We start from the raw sequence: 27,530 nt of genomic DNA on the forward strand, positions 1-27,530 counted from the left end.
AGTAACAGGCTATTTGAGGGAAGGGGATGTTTGTTAAATATGAATGTATATTATTTGGATCAATTGACATCATTGCATCATTATGTACCCATGTTTTCCCAAAAATAAGATCCTGTCTTATATTTTTGTGAACCCTGAATTAAGTACTTGGCCTTATTTTCGGGAAGGTCTTATTATTTTGGGGTGCGTGGAGCAAACAAAAAGGAAGCAGCAGGTGAAGTTAAGCAGGATCATATCAGATACCTGTACAATTAGCACAGGGGCCCCCCAAGGCTATGTGCTCTCCCCACTTCTCTTCTCTCTGTATACCAATGACTGCATCTCCAACGATCCATCTGTTAAACTACTGAAGTTTGCTGATAACACAACAGTGATTGGTCTCATTCGAGACAATGATGAATCCGCATATAGACGTGAGGTCGAACAACTAGCCTTGTGGTGCAACCAAAACAATCTGGAACTGAACACACTCAAAACCGTAGAAAGGGGGGTAAACTTTAGGAGAAACCCTTCCATACTTCCACCTCTCACAATACTTGACAACACAGTATCAACAGTAGAAACCTTCAAATTTCTAGGTTCTATCATATCGCAAGATCTAAAATGGACAGTTAACATCAAAAACATCATCAAAAAAGGACAACAAAGACTGTTCTTTCTGCGCCAACTCAGAAAGCTGAAACTGCCCAAGGAGCTGCTGATCCAGTTCTACAGAGGAACTATTGAGTCTGTCATTTGCACCTCTATAACTGTCTGGTTTGGCTCTGCAACCAAACAAGACAAACACAGACTTCAGAGGATAATTAGAACTGCAGAAAAAATAATTGCTACCAACCTGCCTTCCATTGAGGACCTGTATACTGCACGAATCAAGAAGAGGGCCGTGAAAATATTTACAGATCCCTCACATCCAGGACATAAACTGTTTCAACTCCTACCCTCAAAACGACGCTATAGAGCACTGCACACCAGAACAACTAGACACAAGAACAGTTTTTCCCCGAAGGCCATCACTCTGCTAAACAAATAATTCCCTCAACACTGTCAAACTACTAAATCTACACTACTATTAATCTTCTCATCATTTCCATCACCAATCTCTTTCCACTTATGACTGTATGACTGTAACTTTTTGTTGCTATCATTAAGGGTTAAATTGTACCCTATGACCATCATTTGTGTTGTAAATGTTGTACCTTGATGTAGGTATTTTTTCTTTTATGTACACTGAGAGCATATGCACCAAGACAAATTCCTTGTGTGTCCAATCACACTTGGCCAATAAATTCTATTCTATTCTATTCTAAGATGGGGCTCCTCTTGCTGTCTTACCTGATTTTCAGTTCTGCGTTTAAATATTTTCGGGGGAGGCTTATTTTAGTGCATGCGCTCAAAATCCTGATTGGGCCTATTATCAGGGGATGTCTTGTTTTCGGGGAAACAGGGTAGTCACATAAGTGACATACAATAAGCTAAACCTAGTGACATAATTTATATAAATTGCCTGGTTTGAGAAATAGAACCTGTCAAAGCCAATGAGATCTGGATGCTTGGTTAATACAAATTACATTATGCTTAATACCATTTCTGTTTTCAAAATACCTTCTACATTAAACAAAATGCTAAATGAATATTTGGGTAGTCTACAGAAGTTTGCACTCGAAGCTACTGGTACGTGATGAATTTTTAAGATTCATTAAAATGCTTTATGTATTTAAAATGTGTCTTAAGAAAATTAAATATGATTTGTCTAATCCTCATAGGAATTCTAACCATAATCAGTCTGATATGTTTCTGCTTACTGCATTATATAATCCGCTACCACCTCAGAATAACAAAAATACTTATATTTGAATGGCTGTAAATATTTTCTCAGGATTTGTTGGCTGTTGGATATGAATTCAACAAACCATTGCAGCTATGGAAAGAAAAAAATACCCTGAAGCTTGTAGTTTAATAAGAAAATTGTGGTTTGCTGCAAGAACTATTTTTTCTATTAACAGGAAGTGAAACATTTAACTTTAGACCTTTCAGTTTTCACATTTAGACATAAAATGGTTGCAGAAAAAAACAGCTTCTTTTTCTACAGGGAAGATTGATAGCAAAATGTATAATGCTAAAATACTGACAACTTCAGCTGGTGCTAATTGATGGAAGTGTTTTAGTATAAGAATGAGGAAAATGTGACTGCAGAGCAAACCACTAATATTGTAAATCAAGCTTTTAGGTTGATTGTCTTTAGAAAAGAGAGAAGAATATAGAACATATCTGAGTTAGATAATATTACATTTTGTATTGATCAAGTTGCTAACTAAATCTTAGCAATATGGTAGTGGCCAAAATTGTGGAAATCTTCTGGGAAAAGTGTATTTTTGAAGTTTGATGGCTAATAACACTTTTTTTTGGAGTTTCAAGATAATCATATTCCACTGCTGGAATGGCCTGGGAATAACCCGGACCTTAACCCAACTGAAAATCTATGGAGCCAACTAAAGAAACTTGTTAGTCAGAAATGACCCAGCAATAAAATCCAGTTAATATTGGTTTCACATTATAACAGCTGCAGAACTAAAAGACTTGGTTCACTCCATGGGAAGATGTTGTAAGGCCATAATTCATGCTAAAGGTTACCCAACTAAGTATTAACTGATGTGATAATTTTTGTATATCTCATTTTTTCTACGTGTTTCACTTTTCTTCTTTATACTGTAACTGCTATTCTAATAGCAAATCCTTCATAAAAGTTATTGCATTACATTCTTGATTAAATTATCTTTCCATTGTTATATAATTTTATGTTACTACTCCCCAAAAAAAGAGGCGTTATTAGCTAGTTTTAGAAAATACACTTTTCCCAAAAGGTTTCCACAATTTTGGCCACTATTGTAGGATAACCAGATTGATATATGGCATTCCTCACCACCTCCATCATTCATTTCCTTTCAGAGAAATACTTTTTAGAACCTGAAAATTCCTCCATGCTGCTATTAGACATAAAAATAATGTATGGAGCAGCTACAAGATGCAGTGAAGAAAAATGGTTAATTTCTTTCCCTTACCACCCTTCCCAATAACAGTTTAAAATACCCTGGTGTTGGACTGAAAGTCTTGTTTATTTGTTCCTTTTGGTTTGTCCCCAAAGAAGAGGATGATCTGCTTAATATTAACTAAGTCAATGCTTCTGAACCTCAGCATCTTTAAGATGTGAGGACTTCAGCTCCCAGAATTCCTCAGCTAGCATGGAGAATTCTAAGAATTGAAGTCCACAAATCTTGTTGAGGTTCAGAAACACTGATCTGGACCATTTTTTTATTTACAACCCTTACATCCAACTTTCTACTTTTCAAGTTGTAGATCAAATTTACTTCCTCTCTGCAACTTACAATATTTTTTGGGAAGTGATGGGAATAAACTGCAGGCTGTTCCTCATTATTCAATGTTGGAAATATTTAATGCATATATATCTTCCATCCATTCCCCAAGAGGATACATCAGTTGTGGTCCACCAGCAGCCTGCGAAGCTGGCAGCAGAGTCGGACAGTGAGGAGGCTGGGGAGGACAATGGGCCAGTCTTGGAGTCAGGGGGAAGACCCAGATGAGGGTTCTGCGCTGGAGGCAGAGTTGGGGCCAGGGCCATCTGGGAGCGATGCATGGACTCCGGAGCCTCCAGAGGACAGCAGAGAGGCAGAGAAACAGGAGGAGCCTGTTCCTACTGCATGCATGCAAAGAGCTGCCAGAAGGCAAGAGTAGCTAAAGCAAAAAGGACGACTCGGGAGTAAGGCCAGGAGATGATTGGCCCCGCCCATAAGACTTAAAAGAGCAGCAATGGCTCATGGGCTCTTTGTAGGAAAGCAACGTTGCTATATTTGTTTGTAGTTGTCTCTTTGTTTCTGAACTTCGTGGGGCCTTGCCAAGAAAAACCTTTGGCAAGGGCCAAAGAAGACAAAGGTTTGCGATAAGGCTGAAGAACTTTTTCTGAAGAATTTCTTTTGGAATTAATTTGGACTAAGCTGAGAATGAAGTAATTCTCAGCTGTTCTAATAAAATATTATTATTATTATTATTATTATTATTATTATTATTATTATTATTATTATTATTATTATTAATTAGATTTTTATACCGCCCTTCTCCCGAAGGACTCAGGGCGGTGTACAGCCGAAATAAAAACAGTAACAAAATACAATTAAAATAAACAATTAAAAAACTTACTATAAAATTGGCCGAAATTTAAAACATATTAAAATCTAAAACCCAAATAAAATACATCCAGAAATTTAAAATTTAAAATTTAAGCCAACCCCGCGCGAGTAAATAAATACATCTTCAGCTCGAGGCGAAAGGTCCGAAGGTCGGGCAATTGGCGCAAGCCAGGAGGAAGTTCGTTCCAGAGAGTAGGAGCCCCCACAGAGAAGGCTCTTCCCATGGGGGCCGCCTGCCGGCATTGCCTGGCGGACGGCACCCTGAGAAGTCCCTCTCTGTGTGAGCGTACGGGTTGGTGGGAGGCATGAGGTAACAGCAGGCGGTCCCGTAAGTACCCAGGCCCTAAGCCATGGAGCACTTTAAAGGTAGTAACCAACACCTTAAAGTGCACCCGAAAGGCCACAGGCAGCCAGTCCAGTCTGCGCAGGAGTGGTGTTACACAGGCGCCGCATGCAGCTCCTTCTATAACCCACGCAGCTGCATTCTGGACTAACTGAAGCCTCCGAGTTCACTTCAAGGGGAGCCCCATGTAGAGAGCATTGCAATAATCCAAGCGAGAGGTAACGAGAGCATGAGTGACCGTGCATAAGGCATCCCGGTCGAGGAAGGGGCGCAACTGGCGAACCAGGCAAACCTGGTAAAAAGCTCTCCTGGAGACGGCCGTCAAATGATCTTCAAACGACAGCCGTCCATCCAGGAGAACACCCAAGTTGCGGACCCTTTCCACTGGGGCCAATGACTCGCCCCCAACAGTCAGCCGCAACTGCAGCTGACTGTACCGAGGTGCCGGCATCCACAGCCACTCCATCTTGGAGGGATTGAGCTTGAGCCTGTTTCTCCCCATCCAGACCCGTACAGCTTCCAAGCACCGGGACAGCACAACAGCTTGGTTGGGGTGGCCTGGTGTGGAAAAGTACAGCTATGTATCATCAGTGTACAATTGGTATCTCACCCCAAAGCCACTGATGATCTCACCCAGCGGCTTCATATAGATGTTGAACAGGAGAGGCGAGAGAATCGACCCCTGTGGTACCCCACAAGTGAGGCGCCTCGCGGTCAATCTCTGCCCCCCTGTCAACACCGTCTGCGACCGGTCAGAGAGATAGGAGGAGAACCACCGATAAACGGTGCCTCCCACTCCCAACCCCTCCAACCGGTGCAGCAAGATACCATGGTCGATGGTATCAAAAGCCGCTGAGAGATCTAATAGGACCAGGGCAGAGGAACAACCCCTGTCTCTGGCCCTCCAGAGATCATCCACCAACGCGACCAAAGCTGTCTTTGTACTATATCCGGGCCGGAAGCCGGACTGGAATGGGTCTAGATAGACAGCTTCATCCAGGTATTGGGGTAGCTGCCATGCCACCACACTCTCTACAACCTTCGCAACTATTTTTGTTTAGGACTGATTGTGTCAGGTAATAACTACTTGGGCCTAGGTCACAACAACATCTGAGTTTTTTGGAATATTATTTATTATTTTGGAATATTTATTTCTTTTGGAATATTATTTTGTGCCTATCTCACAAAACATCTGCAGTAAAACCATGAAAACAGTGATTACAAAAAACATGCTGCCATTAAGACATTATTATACCTGGATGAAGCCGTCTATCTAGACCCGTTCCAGTCCAGCTTTCGACCCGGATACAGCACGGAGACAGCTTTGGTCGCATTGGTGGATGATCTCTGGCGGGCCAGGGACAGGGGGTACTCCTCTGCCCTGGTCCTATTAGACCTCTCAGCGGCTTTTGATACCATCGACCATGGTATCTTGCTGCGCCGGTTGGGGGGATTGGGAGTGGGAGGCACCGTTTATCGGTGGTTCTCCTCCTATCTCTCCGACCGGTCGCAGACAGTGTTGACGGGGGCAGAGGTCGGCCGCGAGGTGCCTCACTTGTGGGGTCCCACAAGGGTCAATTCTCTCGCCCCTGCTGTTCAACATCTACATGAAGCCGTTGGGTGAGATCATCAGTGGCTTCGGGGTGAGATACCAACAGTACGCTGATGACACCCAGCTGTACTTTTCCACCCCAGGCCACCCCAATGAAGTTGTTGAAGTGCTGTCCCGGTGTTTGGAAGCCGTACGGGTCTGGATAGGGAGAAACAGGCTCAAGCTTAATCCCTCCAAGACGGAGTGGCTGTGGATGCCGGCATCCCGATTCAGTCAACTGCAGCCGCGGTTGACTGTTGGAGGCGAGTTATTGGCCCCAAAGGACAGGGTGCGCAACTTGGGTGTCCTCCTGGATGATCGGCTGTCGTTTGAAGATCATTTGACGGCCGTCTCCAGGAGGGCCTTCCACCAGGTCCGCCTGGTTCGCAGTTGCGCCTTCCTTGATCGGGATGCCTTGTGCACAGTCACTCATGCGCCCGCTACCTCTCGCTGGATTATTGTAATGCTCTCACATGGGGCTCCCTGAAGTGCACTCGGAGGCTTCAGTTAGTCCAGAATGCAGCTGCGCTGGTGATAGAGGAGCTACGTAGCTCCCATGTAACACCGATCCTGCGCAGACTGCACTGGCTACCTGTGGCCTTTCGAGTGCACTTTAAGGTGTTGGTTACGACCTTTAAAGCGCTCCATGGCTTAGGGCCTGGGTACTTACGGGACCGCCTGCTGTTACCACATGCCTCCCACCGACCCGTACGCTCTCACAGAGAGGGACTTCTCAGGGTGCCGCCCGCCAAACAATGTCGGCTGGCGGCCCCCAGGGGAAGGGCCTTCTCTGTGGGGGCTCCCACACTCTGGAACGAGCTTCCCCCAGGTTTACGCCAAATACCTGACCTTCGGACTTTCCGCCGCGAACTGAAGACACACCTTTTTATCCGCGCGGGGCTGGCTTAAATTGAATTTTAAATGTTAAATTTTATTAATTTTAAAAGGGGTTTTTTAGTGTATGGTAAATTATTAAATTTTCAGGCTATTTAAATAAGTTTTTTAAATTCCGTTTTAATTGTATTTTGTATTGTTCGTTTTATTCTGCCTGTACACCGCCCTGAGTCCTTCGGGAGAAGGGCGGTATAAAAATCAAATAAATAAATAAATAAATTATTATAAAAGACTGAATATAAACTCTCAGGTGTCTTCACCCCAAAATCTCTTCTCTTTCTAAAGCTTTTACATGTCTGAGGTACCCTGATTTATTTATTTATTTATTTATTATGGGTGGTAAGTAACTAACTGTTAGCGCTGAATTTTAGGTCGTCCAGTTCTTAAGCATGCTGGTGGAGGAATAAGAAAAAGAATGAAATTGCCTTTAAGCTTGTTGTTTTTGTTTTTACTTCCTTGATTCAATAGCATGTAGGAGTTTTGGACTGTTCTTATCTTTTTTTCCCTCAAGGAACTCTGAATGGTGCACATTATTGTTCCTCCTTTCTCTGAATTTTATCTTTTATGACAAACTTGTGAAGTAGATTAGACTGAGAACTTGAGACTGATCTTCATGAGCATCATAGCTAAATGGAGATTTTTGAATGTAGATCTCTTCCCATTTATTATGGGTGGTAAGTAACTAACTGTTAGCGCTGAATTTTAGGTCGTCCAGTTCTTAAGCATGCTAGTGGAGGAATAAGAAAAAGAATGAAATTGCCTTTAAGCTTGTTGTTTTTGTTTTTACTTCCTTGATTCAATAGCATGTAGGAGTTTTGGACTGTTCTTATCTTTTTTCCCCTCAAGGAACTCTGAATGGTGCACATTATTGTTCCTCCTTTCTCTGAATTTTATCTTTTATGACAAACTTGTGAAGTAGATTAGACTGAGAACTTGAGACTGATCTTCATGAGCATCATAGCTAAATGGAGATTTTTGAATGTAGATCTCTTCCCCTGGCAATGCCATAGTAGATATCTTGGTCCAAATAGAACAGATGACCTAGAAACTTGCTCCTTGAAACATCGACATGCAAAGATGTTTGTGCCTTTATCTTACCTTATCTTTCCGTCCCATATCATCCTATTTCTTTAAACAAAAGTAGATTGACTGGATTTTCAATCAAGTCAGATCTTTTGCTCTCTAAAACTACAAATTTATTATAAATTATAATGGAGAAAGGGGGACTGTAATAGTTGCCCATGAATTTTATTAATTTTTATTCCACCATTATTTTTACAAATAACACAAGGAGGCAAACATACTTGATACTCCTTCCTCCTCCTATGTACACTGAGAGCATATGCACCAAGACAAATTCCTTGTGTGTCCAATCACACTTGGCCAATAAAAATTCTATTCTATTTTTCCCACCACAACCCTGTGAAGTGGGCTGGGCTGAGATAGAGTGATTGGCGCATGGTCACCCAGCCGGTTCTCATGCTTTAAGGTGGGACTAGAACTCACAGTTTCCTACTTTCTAGCCTGATTCCTTCACCACTAGACCAAATATGGCTCAGTTTGTAACCATATAGGTTATTTGTATTCCCCCACTAGGTTTCATTGCAACAAAGGTGAGATTGACGTCTAGAAGATGCCTGTTCCGCCTCCTCCAGCTCCGCCCCCTCCGCCAACATTTTCGCAGGTAAGTTACAATTTAAAAAATAAAAATAATGGAAGAGAGATGAAACTTAATCATCCTAGCTTGTCCTGTCAAAATAAAGCATGTTTTAGACTAGAATGATAGACAGACAGACAGATTTTTATTTTTTGTTGGCTTTGTTGCTTGTTCAGTTGGCTGTTTTTTGTTGTTTTTCAAACCTCTTTTAGAATTTTGTTCTTTTTTTTTGTGTGATTTCTGAAAAACTTGCTAAGATAAATAACACTATTAAGGTTTAAACTACTATGCGAATCAGAATAACAGAATTGGAAGGGACCTTAGAAGACTTCTAATCCAACCCCCTGCTCCAGCAGGAAACACTATACCATTTCACACAAATGGTTGTCCAATTTTTTAAAAACAACCTGGAACACGTACAATTTCTGGAAGCAATATCAGGTACCTTTGGGGATCATAGTCTAGTCATAAAAGCTTGCTATCCTGATTTACAATAAAACTGTGGCACTGACACCTCTGTCTTAGATGATTCCTAACCAGGTTCATACATCAAAACATGGGAAATTTGCTGGTAAAAAAATCCTGGCTTAGCAGATGTGCTCAGGTATGTGATGATTAAAATAAATCATATATACAGGATGAATTACAATGGCACTCAACTGGTGTTTATTTTGGGAAAGGATCAAAAATATCCCCCACTACTTCTGAGTTAGCTAAAATCATGCTAATTTATGGAAGTTAACAAAGAGGCAACTTTGCAAATGGAGGTATGGAATTGAGACCCACTCAGTGCTTCCCATAGAGATAGATTCAGCACCTCTGTAATAAGTTCCATGTCTCTCTGGAGCAGCATTTAAGCAGAGGTGAAATGCTACCAGTTCGGGTGAACCAATAGTAAAAAAATACTTCCAATGATCAGCTATGCCGCACGATTTATATTCGCTAGAAAGCAGGAAATCCTGCTTTCTAGCGAATCTAAATCGTGCGGCACAGCTTCTTTCCCCCGCTGCTATTCTACTTGCCTTCTTAATCCTCCTTTTTCAGTGCTGCACAGTAGCACCTGTGGTGCTCATGAATGTATTTGGTGTGCACTGCGCATGTGCTCGCAAAGCATGCACGTGTACGTGCAGCAGACCGGTAGCAGATTTTGGAGGATTTCACCACCACATTTAAGGTAGTCACTAAACATCTGGAATATGTTTTGGAGGATTGAACATATTCAACAAATTCACCCACTACTTCTCCATTCTCGTTTATCTGTTTTACCCATGAAACGGGATATGTGATTTGCTTAAGCATGTTTTGCTGAACTTGTTAAACAATTGGCTAGGTTTGTAAAATGTACTCAGTCAGATATTCACAATCTCTTTTTTTCTGGTGGGTATGTTTAAAATATTCAGAGCGTGTAAAGGGTTGCTAGGGTGAACAGTTACTGATTTACAAAATAATCAACAACAGGGCATGTAATCAACCCCCTGCTCAGGCAGAAGATCCTGTATCATTTCATACAAGTGGCTGTCCAATGTCTTCTTAAAAACCTCCAGTGTTGGAACATCCAAAACTTCTGGAGGCAAGTTGTTCCTCTGATTACTGGTTTTAAGTGTCAGGAAATTTCTCCTTAGTTCTAGGTTGCTTCTCTCCTTGTTTAGTTTCCATCCATTGCTCCTTGTCCTGCCTTCAGGAGCTTTGGAGAATAGGTTGACTCCCTCTTCTTTGTGGCAACCCCTGAGATATTGGAACACTGCTATCATGTAAATATAATAGAAATTTAATACAATAACAAAGTGAAAGAACATTGTGCAAGATTTACACTGAAGCTGGGATATGGTGGTAGGGGCTAAAATATACTTCTTTAGTTAAATTTTGAAAAAACACAAGTCAGCTTTTAAGACATTTGAGAAAAATTAAGCTGTTTCATCTTAGCCTTGCAAATATTTTCATATGTCTATGTTAAATTTTATTATGGGCTGGCATTTCTGATAAGAAAATATAGTTTAGATTTTCTAGCAGTACACAGCAGATTTTAAACATAGGTTGCAAGTTTAAAAAATTGGAAATAGCTACACAGCTGTTTGAACTGGCAAATGAAAAATCTGCAAGCGGTTTTAATAAAAAGTATTGTAATCAACAATTTTGCTCCTCTACAAATAAAGCCAGGAAATCCTATGAGATTACCCACTAATTTAAAACTGTTAGCTGATAAAGAATAAGTCTATGCGAACATGTCTTTCCAAATTAGCAATTTTTAAAAAGTATTTTCCTCACAGGCTTATTTGTATTCAAATTTGAATGTCTGCTTTCATTTAAATCCCTAGACATTCAGAGATGGATGTGTAATTGGGCTGGGCTTATTTTTACTACATTCTTGTTGGTTAGTTAGCAAGTAACAATTATATAGCTGCCCTTCTTATATACAATTACATCTTCAGAGGCCACATATCTGTCATTTATGCTACATGCATTTTACTTCAGGAAAAGAAATTTCCAGAGTTAATTAATTAGCTGAGCTCATTCATAAATACTGATCAGTCTAGAGAATGAGAATACTGGAGAAGCAACGTTTTACCTATACACCAGGGGTGTCAAACTCAATTTCATTGAGGGCCACATCAGGGTTGTGTTTGACCTCAGGGGGTGGGGGGGCTCAACTTCACACATTGAGGCTCTGTTTTCGGTTGTGACAACCTCCTGCTCCATTTTTGCTGATAGAGGGTTTAGGAGGTCATCACGGCTAAAAACGTAGCCCTACGGCGCTGCGCGCAACCTCCCCAGGCTCTGTTTTTGTTGGCAGAGGGCTGCAGAAAGCTGAAAACTGCACACACTCTCCCCGGGCTCCATTTTTACTGGTAGAGGGACAGTGGGCTGGTCCTTCGTTGTTTCCAGGGCGGCCCTGTGGGCCAGATCTAAGCACCCCACGGGCCAGATCTGGCCCATAGGCCTTGAGTTTGACACCTGTGCTATATACCAAAGGACAGAAAAAGAGTAAGAAATGATAAGCCAAGCAATTTGAAGCAGGGGTGAAATGCTGTGAAGTCTGCTACCAGTTTGCTTCGTGCACATGCGCACCGCATGCGCTATCACAGAGCACTGAAAACGGAGGATTAAGAAGCCTTTTCTGAGTGTTCAAAAGTAAGTAGAACAGCGGGGGGGGGAACAGCTGATCATCGGAAATACCAGTTTGGCCAAACCAGTAGCATTTTTTTTACTACTGGTTCGCTCAAACCAATAGCATTTATTACTACCGGTTTGGGAGAACCGGTCCAAACCGGTAGCATTTCACCCCTGATTTGAATGCATGATATAAAAGGAAAGAAAAGGAATATAATTAAATCTAGTTTATACCAATACATTTCATTATATTGCTCCACATATTTCTGTCCTTTCCACCATGTCTCTGTACCACTTCATGTATTGTCTTTTGTTATTATTTTTCTCACGTCCCCGTTTTTGAGGATGTCATCAGTTCATTCCAAACATGACTTTCTTTTACCATGTTTATGGTTAAAGACAACTGGTTTAGTCTTTAATACATTAATTTTTAGGGGGGAAAAACCATTTCTTTTTTGCTTTATAGGATCTATTTAATGTTGCTGCTAATCATTTGAGTTCTTAATCACCTACACAGCATCATCTCTATACAAAATGGATATACATCCGTGTCCCCAACTCACACAGATCTAATATCACCATGATAATGTTGCTGCTAATCATTTGAGTTCTTAATCACCTACACAGCATCATCTCTATACAAAATGGATATACATCCGTGTCCCCAACTCACACAGATCTAATATCACCATGAATATGAATGTACATTTAGCCATAATATTAATTAATCTACCGGGGGGAAATGGCTCGGCCTTGTCTTTCACACTGCTTAGGGTTGAACCATTGGTTAAATATTCAGTTTATTCCCCTGTATTCCCCTGTACCACATACATCAGCCTACATTCATCTACATATTTGTGCAACATATTTCATTCTTCAAGCTGATTCATTTTTGTAATGTCTTCTCTGTGTACAATGCAACTTTCTCATATCTACATTCTTCCCTATAACCTTCCGAAAGACAAAAATGCTGAATATGTTGATGGCTGATGCCAAGCTTAGCTTATGCCAGTGATCCTAACCATCAGATGTACAGTAGGTCTAGGACAACTCTTTGCAGTCAACTCATCATGGGACAACTCGTTATGGCCAATTCTCTGTGGGACAATTTGCCATGGAACAAGAGTTGCATTAATATCAAATAAATTGTGGAATATAATCATTAAATAAAGGATGGACAAAATGAAATGTGAATGACAAAACTTAAAATAATTTTTAAATTATTTTAAATAATTAAATTGAATTGTTGAATTATTCTGTGGTGAGTTGTCTGGCGGTGACTTGACCATGGTGAGTTGTCCTGTGGTGAATTGGCCATCGTTAATTGGCTGTGGTGAGTTAGCCGTGGTCAATTGCTCGTGGTGAGTTGGCTGCAGCGAGTTGTCCCATTCCGATCAGATGCTACCCGATCAGCCATGATGCTAAAAAGTATCCGCTGAAAGGAATTGTTAAATATCACTTTTCTTTATCTTTTACTGTGTATTCATCCATCTTTTTTATCAAACCATTTACTTTACCGATTTTTCTTGAAATGCTGCTTTTGAAATTAATTACCGGTGCAACCTCTCTTCATATCATTTTCCATACACACATGCAGGCAAACATTTTTTGACGAACCTCATTCCAAACATGCATTCTGAAATGATACATTTTGCTGAGTGATGGTAAGATATTCAAGCAGAGGAAAATAAAAAATATTTCAATACTGGGTTTTTTTTATTGGAGTGAAGCTTACCATTTTTCTTCTGTATTATTTGCTACCGAGAAAAATGGCTTGAAGTTTTTCTAGACTTAGCTTGACTCAGATAAGTCTTTAGCTTTAAAACTGGTACTATTTTAAATTAGTAACTGTGATTCAAGGCTGCATGGATTTGTGGAAAGAGATGATAGTTTTAAAGATGTCTTCCTAAAATACATAAAAGGCCAAAAATGCTAGTAATTTTTGTTGAACAAGATGTGATATATGTTTTCCATCTCTAGGCTGTGCCGATGAAGAGTAGGCACACTAGGTAGCACTGTTGATACCAATCATAATTTGGAAGTTACTCCATCTAACCTAGCCCTCACGGAGTTGTAATTTGAAGGATATAATCCAATCCAGCTAAATGTTTCATGCATATGCAAACAACAAAGCTCTATAGGAAATCATGAAGCTCTGATGCAAAAAAACAACAACAACACGTGCTGACTTCAGGAAGAACTACTCTGATTTAAGTGCTTCTGTCCTCGTTCTAATATTTTGCATTTTTACTTTGCAGGCACACGTAGAGAAGCCTAGTTTGAATAAATCAGAGCAGGCAGGACGAAATGCTTTATTGTCGGATATTTCCAAAGGGAAAAAGCTGAAGAAGGCTGTTACCAATGATAGGAGCGCCCCAATTCTTGATAGTAAGTATATCCTTCTAGTGGAATGGCTGAGCCTGTGAGGCTGAACTCTGGAGGCCACGAACCTTCCTTCTCAGAGGACCTTTGGGTCTTCTTGTCCTGGCCCTGCCTCTTGCTTTGGAAGAGTCCCTTGATAGTTGTCTCTACTACCATCTGTATCCCAGGCATGCAGTGTCCTTTCCCCTAACCATTGATAACTTTTAAAAAAGCATCGGAGAGGAACTTCTGACTCCAAGTCATAAAGACTAATATTCCTAAAAAAGGAATATTAGTCCTGCACCAATGAAGATACGCATAAACGGTTAAAATATATGCAATTACAGAGTTTACACAGAAAAAGAAAACAAGATGGAAAATTTAAACATCAAGAGGGAAATAAACAACAGTTTTAATGCAAATTCCACCTTAGCCTTGTGATCTGTTCCTTCAGAAATATAACCCTCTTCAAAAAAGATATTTTATCTGATTCAGTTTCTTCCTTTTTTCTTGAAAATTACAAACTTTAATCTGAACTCTGAAGAACAATGTAAAGTCTTTGTTTCTCAGCTTCGACATTCAGCAGATTCTGCTGAAACAAAAATATTATGCCCTAAATGACAAGTAAATCATTTCTCCGTCAACAAGATATGGATGGAGATATCTAAATTGGCACAATAGCCATCTATAGCAGGGGTGTCAAACCGGTGGCCCACAGGCTGGATGTGTCACATATAGGCCACGTCATCCCAGCTCCGCAAAGGCAAAAAACATTGCGATACGTCACAATACATCATGTAACACGAACGAGTTTGACACCCGTGGTCTATGGAAATCTGAGCCTGCAGTCTGTGCATTTACAACAAACACTCCAATATATGAGAGAAATATGGTTTTCAGTTTTCTCAGAACCAGTCTGTTTTGCCTTTCTAGCAATTAAATTATCAAATATTTAAAACTTGAAATAACTTATGTAGTAACTCCCTCAGTTTCTACTTATGTAACTGGAGGTTTCAACCATTCCTCTGTCCTTAGAGGGCAGACCAATCTCACCTGAGATAAACAGAATAAAAATGTCACTAAAAGAAGAAAATTATAGCCTTTAAAATTTAAATATCTGTAATGCAACCATTTAATAGTGAAACAGGTAAGTTACCCAGTTGTTCCTATCATAGAAAAACAACCACATAAATAAAAAGAAGAAAATGCTCCCAGCAGACCACAAGATGTTGCTGGTCTACAATAAATAAGATTTCTCAGTCCCAAAGCCCCAGTAAAAAGATGGGAAATTTATTATTATTATTATTATTATTATTATTATTATTATTATTATTATTATTACTACTACTACTACTACTACTACTACTACTACTACTACTACTACCATTATCATTATCCTCATCCTTAAAAGATATTAATTTGTTTGAATTATGTCTGAAATATAATTCTAAAGCTGACATAGAACAGACTTTCCTTATTTTTACCGAGATAATTTATTCTAAGGCAGAATCAAAGAAATTCTGCTTCTCTTCTTAGATTTCTTTTTACCTAGAAATAAATGCCAGACTTTAATCTGAGGTTGTGGGGAGATTTTATTCATAATGATTTGTATGTAGCCATTCCAAGGACTTCAATTTACACGATTTCCAGCCCTCGTGATGAAAGATAAGACTATTAGCTGAACATTATGAGAATTGAAGTCCAACACAGCTGCAAGGGACCAGATGGGGAGAGGTTAATGTGGTGAGGTAGCATCACAGACTTAAATAAATAATAATTGCTGTACACTAAACGAAACTTCTATTAATTAAAAATGCTTAATTAATATGGTTACGATATAAAGGCTTAGAATCTAAAGCAATTTTCTGTTTAGGGACAGGGTGCTTATTATTTAATTTAAGCCAGATATAAATAGCCAACAAAGTACGGTATTTGTGGAATCAGAATCATGATTTAAAAACCCTTCAACTTTCCTCTCTTTGCAGAACCAAAAGGGCCAGGTGGTGGCGGAGGTGGCAACTCTGGTTTCTCCAGTGGTAGCGGTGGCAGCAGTAACAGCGGTAATAGTTATGGTGGCGGTGGACCTCCTGGCTTAGGAGGATTGTTCCAAGCAGGGATGCCAAGACTTAGATCTACAAACAGAGATAATGGTAAGGAGGAGGTGTGCTATCAAGGCAGCTTCATTCCTAGAAGCACAGTACCTTGGACTGACTATACTTATTACTATTAAATCAGTGAAGCCTCAAGAAAACATTCTTCTCCTATCACAAATGGTTTCTCTCAAGCAAGATATTTAACTTCCTGTGTGCTGCAGGCACAACAAGGAAGGGGCCTCGCATCTTTTCCGAGCCAAAAAAAAAACCCCACAAGTTTGTCTCAAAGTACCACAAAAGTCTTTGCTTTTGGTCTATATTGAGTTATACAGTTGTTAATAGTTCATGTACACCTGAAACTGAAACATTGTTCCTTTGCCCCACCCTGGATGTTCTTGACACAACTGCTGGGTTTTTTCCCCCCTTTTTGTTATTGGGCATAGAAGTATGGAAACAACACATAAATCCTTTTTAAAAAAAAAATGTTGACTCAGTATTCACCACTTAGGCATGTCCCCACTTGCATCTAACCACAGTCCAAATATGCCCTGACATTTTTTTTTTCTCTGCGGGGTTCCCATGGTGCTGCCTTCACTTTATCTCCAAATCCTTAATGGCAAGGTTAAGCCATTTATAGCGGTTATGTAGTATTCCCCCCCAACCCCACATACAAACTTGAATGATTATGTGGCATTAAGTCATTATTGACTCTTAGCGGGATAGACTTCCTCTGTGACAATCTGTCCCTAACCTAGTCCTTCAAGTCTTCAAAGGATGTACCATTCCTACTCTAGAGAGCTAAGTCCTCACATAATATGTCTAAAGTAGGGTAGTTTAAGGCTGGCCATTTGCGTTGATGTTATTAAAAGTCAACTTTAGACTGTGTGAAATCTGTTAGGTTTTATTGCCCATTACCACAAGGAAACTAGAAATACAGGTGGCAGAGTTGGAATAGGGATTGGCAGTGGGAATAGCCTGTCTCATGCCACTATAGTTTTCTGCTGACTCAAGGGTAGTTAGAAAATACTTTTTAACTCAGTTATGTGGAAAGGTTATTAAGCCAGGATCTTTAGGGTTCACCGTTGCTTTTTTTCCCCCTGCCCCTCCCCTATCTAGAGAATTGTATTTTGTTGCTCCATTGCATTCAGGTTCTTGCCTATTTATTTTATTCATCAATAATTTATACCCTGCTTTGCAAAGTTCAAGATGCTATCCATGAAATGTTTCTGTTTTATCTATACAACAATTCTGTGAGCTTGGTTAAGCGATTTGTCCAATTTATCAATCAACCCAAAGTCCATCAATTCAGCTCCATAATAGTGTATTTTCCAGGCTGCACTGATTTATTTAACAGGTTGGAGTTATATAGTATATTAGTTGGATTTGCATATCAGACCAAACCATAATGCTGGTTTGATTTGGATTTCGCATGTTGTGTGCAAAATCTTGATTTTACATACTTCATTATAACTTAATGAAGTACGTGCAATGAACCCATTGATTAAATTATAGTTTAGTATGACATGTAGACCCAGTCAGGAAATTGTGAAAGTTAGTACAGTAATAACTTTCTATTAGGCTGTCTTTTATTGTATTGTTTTCATTATGCTGGTATCAAATTTTGGAAATGTATACCTGAAGAAAAGTGATATGTTTATTTTAGTTATTTAAGGTGCTTATTCACCAACTTTCATTTTAAAAAGTCCAACAGCATTTTATAATAGGAGTATAAAATTACGGTGGCAAAAAATATATAAACAGTGCACAAATTTCTGAAAAGCAATATGCATTGTATCACATGATTTATTGTTTTCCTGACACTTCAGTACATTTCTTGGCCAGAGAATATAAGCCAAAGTTTACAGGAAGACAGAATTGTACTTTCTTTGTTTGCAAGCATATGAATGAAGTAGCACTGTTAAAATACCCAAAGTGCACTTTGAACAAGTGGTGATATAACAGTTGTTCAAAGCCAGCATTATCTCTTATGTCAAAGCAGCTTTTTATAGATCTTGCTTTTAATCTCATAGCACTTAACATGCCAGAGTTTCTTTGAGAGGTTGCCTGTTTTCCTTTAGGAAATTCAGGAATAGTCAAGAAATACCTTTGCCCTTCCCTCTCGTTTTATAGTATGTTGAATGTAGAAGTTTTCTTCAAGAGCTACAAAGCAGATCTAATTATACTTACTTAAATTAACATAGAGAGGGTAATAACACGAAATAAATGGAGCCTAGTTCAAATACGAAGCGAAAACTCCTATAGAGTTGTAAATTTCTTCTCTCTCTAATTTGGCTTGTGTTAGCCGTTCTTGGCAGCAAATCAGCTTTTCCAACCTGATAGCTTCCAGATGTTTTCGACTGTTAACAAGCCCTATCATCCACAATGGCTTTTGGGCTCAGGATTATTGGAATTGCAGTTCAGTGTGATTGGAAGTGCCTGAATGAGGAAGATTGCCTGTTGGGATATATATTAAGAGGAAGGAGCTGTTGATTTATGCTTCCATCTTTTTGACAAGCATCTATTATAGGTCAAAGCTGATCATACAAAATCCCCCCCGGTATAATTTATTTCCCCTTCTGCACACCTCTGTACATGCATCTACTAATTGCTTTCTGTTTTTAGACTCTGCAGGAAATAAAGCCCCAGTATTTCCACCAGGAGGACGAGCAACATCTGCAAAGCCTTTTTCACCTTCAGGTGGAGTAGGCAGATTTCCGGGCCCTTCTGGATTAAGAGCTCCAGCTCCAGAGCCACAGAGAAACCGAATGCCTCCCTCAAGACCTGACTTTGGTGCCAGGCCTGACACTGGTGCTCCTCCTGTGCCAAATACTCCAAGACCTATTCCATCTAGTCTGTACAACAGGGGACCACCCCCAGTGCCTGGGGCCAGCAGACAAGCAAGCTTAGGGCTTACTCCTCCACCTTTCCCAGGTAATAGGAATTCAGGGCCCGGAGGATTCATTCGACAATCATCACCAGTTAGTACTCCTTCTCCCTTCTCAAACAGGCCTCCTCTCCCTCCAGTACCAGGTAGGCCAACAGAAGATAAGACACCTCCACCATTACCTCCAAGTGGAAACAGGCCATCTTTTGGCAGGGAGGCTTCTCTGCCACCTCCCCCACCCCAAAACCACAAGCCACCAATTCCTTCCACACCACGGCCACCTGCAGGATCTCAGGTACCTCCTCCTCTTCCCCCAAGTCGGCCAGGCCCTCCTCCAGTTCCATCGGCATCTGGCGGAAATGATGAAATGCCACGGCTTCCTCAAAGGAACCTATCGCTAGGCCCTTCTCAACCTCCATGTCTGCCTGGCTCCAATCGTTCTGGACCTCCACTTCCTCCCCCAGTTGAGAGACCACCGCCTCCTGTAAGGGACCCGCCTAGCAGATCAGGTAAGATTATCTGAGCAAAAATTACTACAAAATGTAAAACCATATTTTGAATGCAGAGTTATGCAGTATATAAATACATAAATAGTGTGAGGGCAAAGGGTGAGGGACAGAAAAAGCTGCTACCAAGAACATGGTCAGATGAAAAAAAAACAATGAGTCCACGGAAGCCATGTAACCTAACAAAACCCTCCCTAGTTATCACAAAGATAAAGGGAGGAAGAGAGAAGCAAATTTATACTTGCAAGATTTGTTATGGCTTTGCAATAAAAAATACTAATAACCTATATGGCATTGGATTCCTAGTCTGATCTACCGATTAGTTGACAGAAGGATGGATGGATGGGATGGATACTGTTCTTTTTTTAAAAAAAATTTAAATTTTTTTAAAACAATCCACATACAGTATATTTTTTGAACAAAGTATCAGTCAGGTACATAATCAAACCCAATTCAATTTTCCACCACCCTCATTGTATAGTTTATCCAATGTATTTCCCTTTCCCTCTTTTAATTTCATTGTTTGAGTATCTCTAACATAAACTTCATTCTAACCCTCTATCCTGAATTTAACTCTTAAATCAAGTCTAATCCCCCCGCTTTTTGCCCCCTTTCTTACCTCTCCCTTCTACATCAAAAGCCTATATTCCCAATCACAAATTTCTTTCTTTTCACTCTTTATAATCAATATCCATAGTCATTACATTTCACTAAACAAAAAAATAATTATTCTTAATTTTATCAAAAGAAAAACAATGACAAAAAAGAAAAAACAAAGTAATACCAAGTAACATTATTTCAAGAAATCTCTCATACATTTAATTCTCACCTTTTTAATATTTCTAAAAAGTCTCTTACGTATTTAATTTTCATCTCTTTAATATTTCAATCTTAATCTATGTTGATTCCCTTCTTGTTTCCCTTTAAAATTCCTTGCTTTAAAACACTATATTCTTGTATTTCAATAAATTCTGCTCATATCTGTAACTTCATTATCAATCATTTCTTAGTCAATAACAGATTTAAAATTATCTATTCTTAATAAAAAAGCAAAAGTGAAAAGGAACAAACATTTCTCTTATTTCAAAAAGTTTCATGCTTATACTTGTATATTCTCTTAGAAGTTTTAATCTCAAGTTATTGCAGTTTAATTATATACGCTTAAAATTCCATATTTTCTTAAGTTATCCTAAATTTCTATTAACTCTCCTTTTCCTCTTTTCCCCCCTTTTTTGGATCTCTCTAGTAACCTCTGTATAATCTTTTAAATTATATTTTAACATCATAAATTCTTTATTCACTGTCACTGCTAGAAGCAGCTCGTTTGTTCTAGATCATTATTATTACTCCACTTATAATTGTTTCTTGTGTTCCTTGCTTAGAAGTCGTTTGTGTGTTCTCTTGTTGTCAGTTATTCTCTGCTTTGTTCTGTTGGAAGAAATATCCATCTGGGTTCAGTTCCAGTGGGGACAAAGACACTGGAAACATGGAGGCTGCTTGGAAAGATGGTTTAATGGTGGCCAGGATCACATGGTTTGAGTTCCTGAACAGAAAAGGGGCTGAGATCCTGTGTGCTCCCTGGCTTTATGCTTTTTCTGAGCTTTGAACTTTCTGGGGCACAGGAAGAGTATCCTGATTGGTTGTCAAACTCCCAGGTGGTCTAGGGGTCTTAGTTAACATTGTAGGTTGTCCCTCAAGCTTGCCTGAGCCTTGCCATGTGGTGAGTTTCTGTTGCTAGATGGGTTCTATTATGTTGCAGATGATGGCCCATTGACAAAGGTGGGGGGAAATGAGTGAGCTTGGTTGAGGCTTTAATGGCCCATTGACAAAGGTGGGGGGGAGTCAGGAAGCTGCTTTGTCTTTAAAACATGTTTCTCCATTTCTCATCCAGGGAAATATATTCTGCCTTTTTAAATATTTTCTAAAATATTTCATTCTTCTAGGAGGGGGGTGGGTGCTAAATTCCTACAATTCTTTGAAGTTGTAGATCTTATTCATATGAAGGTCAAACAGCTTGTTGGTAAAAACCTCCTTTAAAGTTCTCACAGTTTCTTATCTCTGTCATAGGAGCTTTTCAAGATGACCAAATGCTTGTAGTTCCTCTTCCGCCTTTTGATGTCACTCTTTAGTCCACCGTTGCAATTCACAATTATCAAAGGATGGATACTGTTCTTAATGTTCTCTGAGCTTGTTTCTTTGCTGTTTCGTTATTGGGCCAGGTAACAACATGGAGGGTGGAGTTTGCTAGCTGTTTATTGGTAGTAGCTTGTCTTACAGCCTTGATTGTTCTTTTTTATTTGGTTCTAGTACTTGCTTATCTGACTGTTGGTTAAAAGATGTGATAAGAGGGTTTAGGTTTGTTTGCCTCTTTTCTTCATCTTTTGATTGCTTTTTTTCTGAAATGGATTGTAGACAGAGCTTATCTCAGTGTTTTTGTTTATGGCTGCTTTGTAGGAAAATTCAGCCTCCTATAGGAAAAATTCCTCCTTTAGGAATTCCCTTGCATTTTTGGATTTGGCTTAGTGTAGGATACATACTGTTTTCTAACTGAAACTCTGGCTGAACTTTTCAGCATGTTATAAACTTAAGATACATGATCGTTATGTCTTATGATTGCCAGTTGATGTTCATGGAAGCTTTCTCAAACAGAATTCAATCTCTGCCTCTTTGCCCCAAACAGAATTAGATATATGTGTGTGGGAGAAGCTGCCTAGGAAATGATCAGACAAGGATGGCAGGAGCCCCCAAGCTTAATGATTGGAGAAAGAAACTTAGGAAGAATCCACCTAAATGGATTAAGCAATTTAAAATGGCAACCTTGTACCTTAAGGCTTGCAAGATTCTGTTGATGAAGCCTTACAATAAAGTAGAATGATTTCATCTAGTTGTGTTTCCTGTCTGGTTTACCAGGGAGGGATAATAGCATTTTCTTATAGCTTATGAGAAAAATGGGTGGTTTTTTTCCAAATTAAGGCACTGGAGTGGGGACGGCTTGTTTGGAGGTTTGAGAAGAGTGGTTGGCTCTGCCAAAAATGTACAGTAACTACTTTTTGTTTCCATTATTTTCAGGATCTTTCCCTCCACCCCCACCTCCGCTAATCAGAAATGGAAGTACTTCCAGGGCACTGCCAGCTGCTCCCCAGCTTCCCTCAAGAGGAGGATTTGAGAAACCCAGAGGTGGGGCTGTGCCCCCACCTCCTCCCGACAGGCCAGGTTCTGGAGCACCCCCACCCCCTCCTCCACCACTCAACTCATCTGCTCTCCGAAATGGCTTCCAGGATTCATCCTGTGATGGTGAGTGATGGTATTCCTGTTTTGACATTGTCTGAATGCATAGTTTCCAATCTGTCAGTGGAGTGGTGGAAAAATATGATTTGTGAGCCTCACAGGTACAACAGGTATGGAGAGCTTTTCACTATACAGTTGGAAGGACTTTCTTGCCTTCTGGAAGGAACTCTGGAGAAGAATTTTCCATGTACGCTGGACTCTTGCAGACATAGAAAACCAGAAGGGAAATAAAGGGTCCCAGACATTGAGGCTTCTGGAAGATCAACTTGCCTTGAGCTTATAGGAGAAAAAGCATAAACAATTAGTGATTAATTGCCATCCTGCTCATTATGGTTGTTCGTCTCCAATTTATATTTGGACAAGGATATGGATGAGGGCAGTGGTGAAATCTGAACCAGTTTACTACCGGTTCACTGGCTGCACATGCGCAGTGCACACCATGCACCAAATGCGAGGTGTGCGCGCACAATGTACGGCAAAAGGAGGCATGTGGTAAGTAGAACAGAGCGTGGGGGGGTGATCAGCTGTGGCGCGCAATCTTTTTTTTTTACTTTTAAAAGCATTTTTTCTACAACCTCTGGCCGAAGAGGTTGTAAAAAAAATGCTTTTTACAGTAAAAAAAAAAGCCTCTGACGATCGCGCAGCTCAGCTGGGATCGTCAGAGCCTTTTAAAAGCATTTTTTCTACAACCTCTGGCCGAAGAGGTTGTAAAAAAAATGCTTTTTACAGTAAAAAAAAAGCCTCTGACGATCGCGCAGCTCAGCTGTGATCATCAGAGCTTTTGTTTACATTTTAAAAGCATTTTTACAACCTATTCGGCCGAATAGGTTATAAAAAATGCTTTTAAAAGTTTAAAAAAAAGGCTCTGGTGATTGTGTGACTCAGGTGGACATGGGCGGGGTAGGCAGGGATTTTTGCTACCAGTTCTCCGAACTACCCGCCGCCTTCGCTACCGATCAGCCGATCTGGTCCGAACCGGGAGCATTTCACCCCTGGATGAGGGGATAGATGGGGAACTCATCAAATGCAGACAACACCAAGCTAGCAGGAATAGCCAACACTCCAGAAGATAGGCTTAAGATACAGAAGGATCTTGACAGACTTGAACATTGGGCGCTATCTAACAAAATGAAATTCAACGGTGAAAAAAGTAAGCTTCTACATTTAGGCAAGAAAAACAAAATGCACAGGTACCATATATGTGGTATCTTGCTCAATAGTAGTAACTCTGAGTGGTATATTGGAGTCCTAATGGACAATCATTTAAATATGAGCCAGCAATGTGCAGCAGCTGCCAAAAAAGTCAACACAGTTCTAGGCTGCATAAACAGAAGGATAGACTCAAGATCACGTGAAATGTTAATACCACTTTATAATGCTTTGTTAAGGCCACACTTGGTGTCGTGTCCCACTCCTCCGCTGACGGCCGGGTCAGGGAAATCCGAATCAGGCTTGCCTCTGCAGCTCTGCCCAAAGTCCTAGCAAAGTCCTCAGAGCAGGCAGGAGACCAGTAAGTGACTTCAGCAAGATAAGTTCGACTTTGCCTGACTCAGAGACTGCCAGAAAGCAGATCCTTTATATAGGCCATGGGGTGTGGCTCCATGACTCAGCACTCATTAAGGCCTGCCCCTCCCTTCCTTCTGTTGCCTCCGCCTATCCAGCCTTCTGATGCGAGGGTCACACCAATCAGCAGCTGTTGGGAATAAACCCTCCTCAGGCTCACATGCTGTGGAGGAGGGGGAGGGGTCTAGCTGCTCCGTTTGCCTGGGCATGGAGTCAGGGCTGGGGCCGGGAGATGCTCCTTCTTCTGCAGTTTGTGTGGGCATGGAGCCAGGACTTGGGCCGGGAGGCATACATTCCTCAGTGTTCGGGAGCAGGTAAGAAGGCCCCGGCTGCTCTGAGGGCGGGCAAGACACAACACTTGGAATACTGCATCCAGTTTTGGTCACCACGAAGCAAAAAAGATGTGGAGACTCTATACAGACTGCAGAGAAGAGCAACAAAGATGATTAGGGGACTGGAGGCTAAAACATATGAAGAACGGTTGCAGGAACAGGGTATGTCTAGTTTAATGAAAAGAAGGACCGGGATGACATGATAGCAGTGTTCCATATCTCAGGAGTTGCCACCAAGAAGAGGAGGTCAAGCTATTCTCCAAAGCACCTGAGGGCAGGACAAGAAGCAATGGGTAGAAACTAATCAAGGAGAGAAGCAACCTAGAACTAAGGAGAAATTTCCTGACAGTTAGAACAATTAATCAGTGGAACAACTTGCCTCCAGAAGTTGTGAATGCTCCAACATTGGAAGTTTTAAAGAAGATATTGGATAACCATTTGTCTGAAGTGGTATAGGGTCTCCTGCCTAAGCAGGGGGTTGGACTAGAAGTCCTCCAAGGTCCCTTCCAACTCTGTTATTCTCTATTAATATGATATATTTATCTCAGTTCTTAGTTCTCTACATAAATCAGTCAGTCCACAGTTATTTGGCTTCAGATTTACACAAAAAAAGGAAGTGAAAGTAGAGAGTAAACAAGAGAGCAGTAGCAGATTGGACGTGACTTCATCTGTTTTTCTGGCCACCTTCCCGTTGCTTGAACTTTTCTTGCTTATTCTGCCATCTCCAGAGGACAGAAGCGGAAGGAGCAACCATAATGGTGACTAATCACTGATCTAATTAGACTTCTTCTCCCATAACCTCAAAGCAAGACGGTTCCCTAGAGCAAAGCTGGCTGAGGAATTCTGGGAGTTGCAGTCCACAAGTCTTAAAATTGCCATGGTTGGAGACCCCTGCCCTAGAGGCCTCTCTGATGGTATTTGGGATCATTTATCCCCCCCTCTTGCTTTCAACACTATATTAGCAAGAGTCCTGGTGTTTATGGAAAATTCTTCTCTTGCAGAGTTCTGGAAGGAACTCTCCATTCTTTCCAGAATGCAGGAAAGCTCTTTCAACTGTATGGTGAGAGGTCTCCGTACCTGTCATTGTATATGTGAGGCTCACACATCACATTTTTCCACCACTCAGTTCATATAATAATCAAAGTAGGCTAGTTATAAAAAAAATACTGATTTTTTTTTATATAAGTGAAGGATGTTTCATTTTAATGTAAGCGCAGAAGATGGAGGGAACAAACCTTTGACCACCTTAGAATTTATATAAGTCCTTGTATTTTGCGTCAATCTTGCTAGAGATATGAACTATAAGAGAAGCTGAGCCTGCCTATCTGGATCAGTTATATTACAGAACATTATTGTTGCAAAAATATTAGAAATGTTTTGATGAGTAAATAGCAGATGTTGTAAGTTCGCATTTTGTTAGTAATATTTTTATATGGTTTCATGACCAGTGCCAAGTTGATTTTAGATATATGGACCAGGTGAAGTTAACGAGAAAGGAAAAAGGAAATGAAAGGAATTTACTGTTCTTTTCAGTTAAACACATTTGTAATAATATGGAAGTCCTGTTTAAAACAAATTAAAAATATGTAAAGTCATGAGACAATTTAAGGAAAAAACGGATGCATTCAAGACATATTGGATGTCAGCCTATTCTGAATCAAAGGGATGTACAGTATTTCTGTTGAAAAAATAAAGTGATCTGAAGCTAAAGATGTTTCTAATATTTTGAAATATAATGCCACCCTCAGTCTCATGAAAAATAAGCCCAACTATACTAAACAAGATCTATTTACATTTGGATGTATGCCCAGTTTAAGACTGGTTTACAAAATATACACTCTATTGAATAATGTGTCATCAATCCAATATTTTGTAAAATGTAGTAGTCAGTTTTTATGGAATGCTCTTGAAGGAGCCTATCAGTTGAGATTTGTATTAACATGATTTGTCTTATGTATGCACTAATGTTACACAATTCCTTTACGTTTATCTAGATGAATGGGAAAGCAGATTTTCCTTCCATCCTCTGTCTGACTTGCCACCACCAGAACCATATGTGCCCATGAACAAGAGTTATCCTAGTAAATTGGTAAAAAATGACAACAGAAGTAAGTATTTTTTTTCCCTTTAGAAAGTGGATTTAATAATAGTATACTTGGTGAATTATTACTGAGTTGAAAATATGTGAAACATTTTGAATGCTCATCAGATACTCCATAAATATTAAATATAATTATTTTTTGTAAGATCATGGAAAGAGTACCAGTTATCTCAACAGGAGTGGCTCGGTTCTGCTCTTTTCCCCAGTGATCCAATTGGATAGTCTGGTAGATTGCAAGGTAAGTCAGATAGATAGGCCATAGGTTACTCATACGTGCCAGTCAGGCCTACCTCAACACACCTCTGTTTGCTGAAAAGGTAGCGAAAAATGAAGAAACAGCATTGCCCTGATTCTCTGCTGAGCTTCTCCTACTGTAGATATCAGGAAAGGGAGAAGCACAAACTACTGGCTGTGAAGAAAAGATAAGCAAGCAGAAAATAAATACAAATAGCCAGCAAATTCTTATTTAATGAAGTTCCTCTACCTTTGCTCATCCTTCAGAATTGTCAGCAGATAGAATGACTATTCTTGGTCTGGTGATTCAGTCTAATTCATCATCATTTTACATCGGAGGTACACCAGAAGGCATAATAATAAAATCTTAAGG

The 27,530-nt window shown here is 40.1% G+C and overlaps 1 protein-coding gene across 2 annotated transcripts in view; it reads left to right on the forward strand.

The window, feature by feature from the left end:
* Nucleotides 1-27,530, forward strand: part of WIPF1 (WAS/WASL interacting protein family member 1) — a 73,753-nt gene that overhangs the window by 39,720 nt on the left and 6,503 nt on the right. For both annotated transcript variants that reach the window (XM_058190336.1, XM_058190344.1), the window contains exons 2-7: nt 8,627-8,714; nt 14,054-14,183; nt 16,142-16,306; nt 18,872-19,642; nt 22,709-22,933; nt 26,817-26,930. In XM_058190336.1, coding sequence (XP_058046319.1) covers nt 8,664-8,714; nt 14,054-14,183; nt 16,142-16,306; nt 18,872-19,642; nt 22,709-22,933; nt 26,817-26,930 — 1,456 coding nt within the window. In that variant the 5' untranslated portion in view covers nt 8,627-8,663. The remainder of the gene's footprint in view (nt 1-8,626; nt 8,715-14,053; nt 14,184-16,141; nt 16,307-18,871; nt 19,643-22,708; nt 22,934-26,816; nt 26,931-27,530) is intronic.

The sequence above is a fragment of the Ahaetulla prasina genome, chromosome 1 (genome assembly GCF_028640845.1).
Source record: "Ahaetulla prasina isolate Xishuangbanna chromosome 1, ASM2864084v1, whole genome shotgun sequence".
NCBI lineage: Eukaryota > Metazoa > Chordata > Lepidosauria > Squamata > Colubridae > Ahaetulla > Ahaetulla prasina.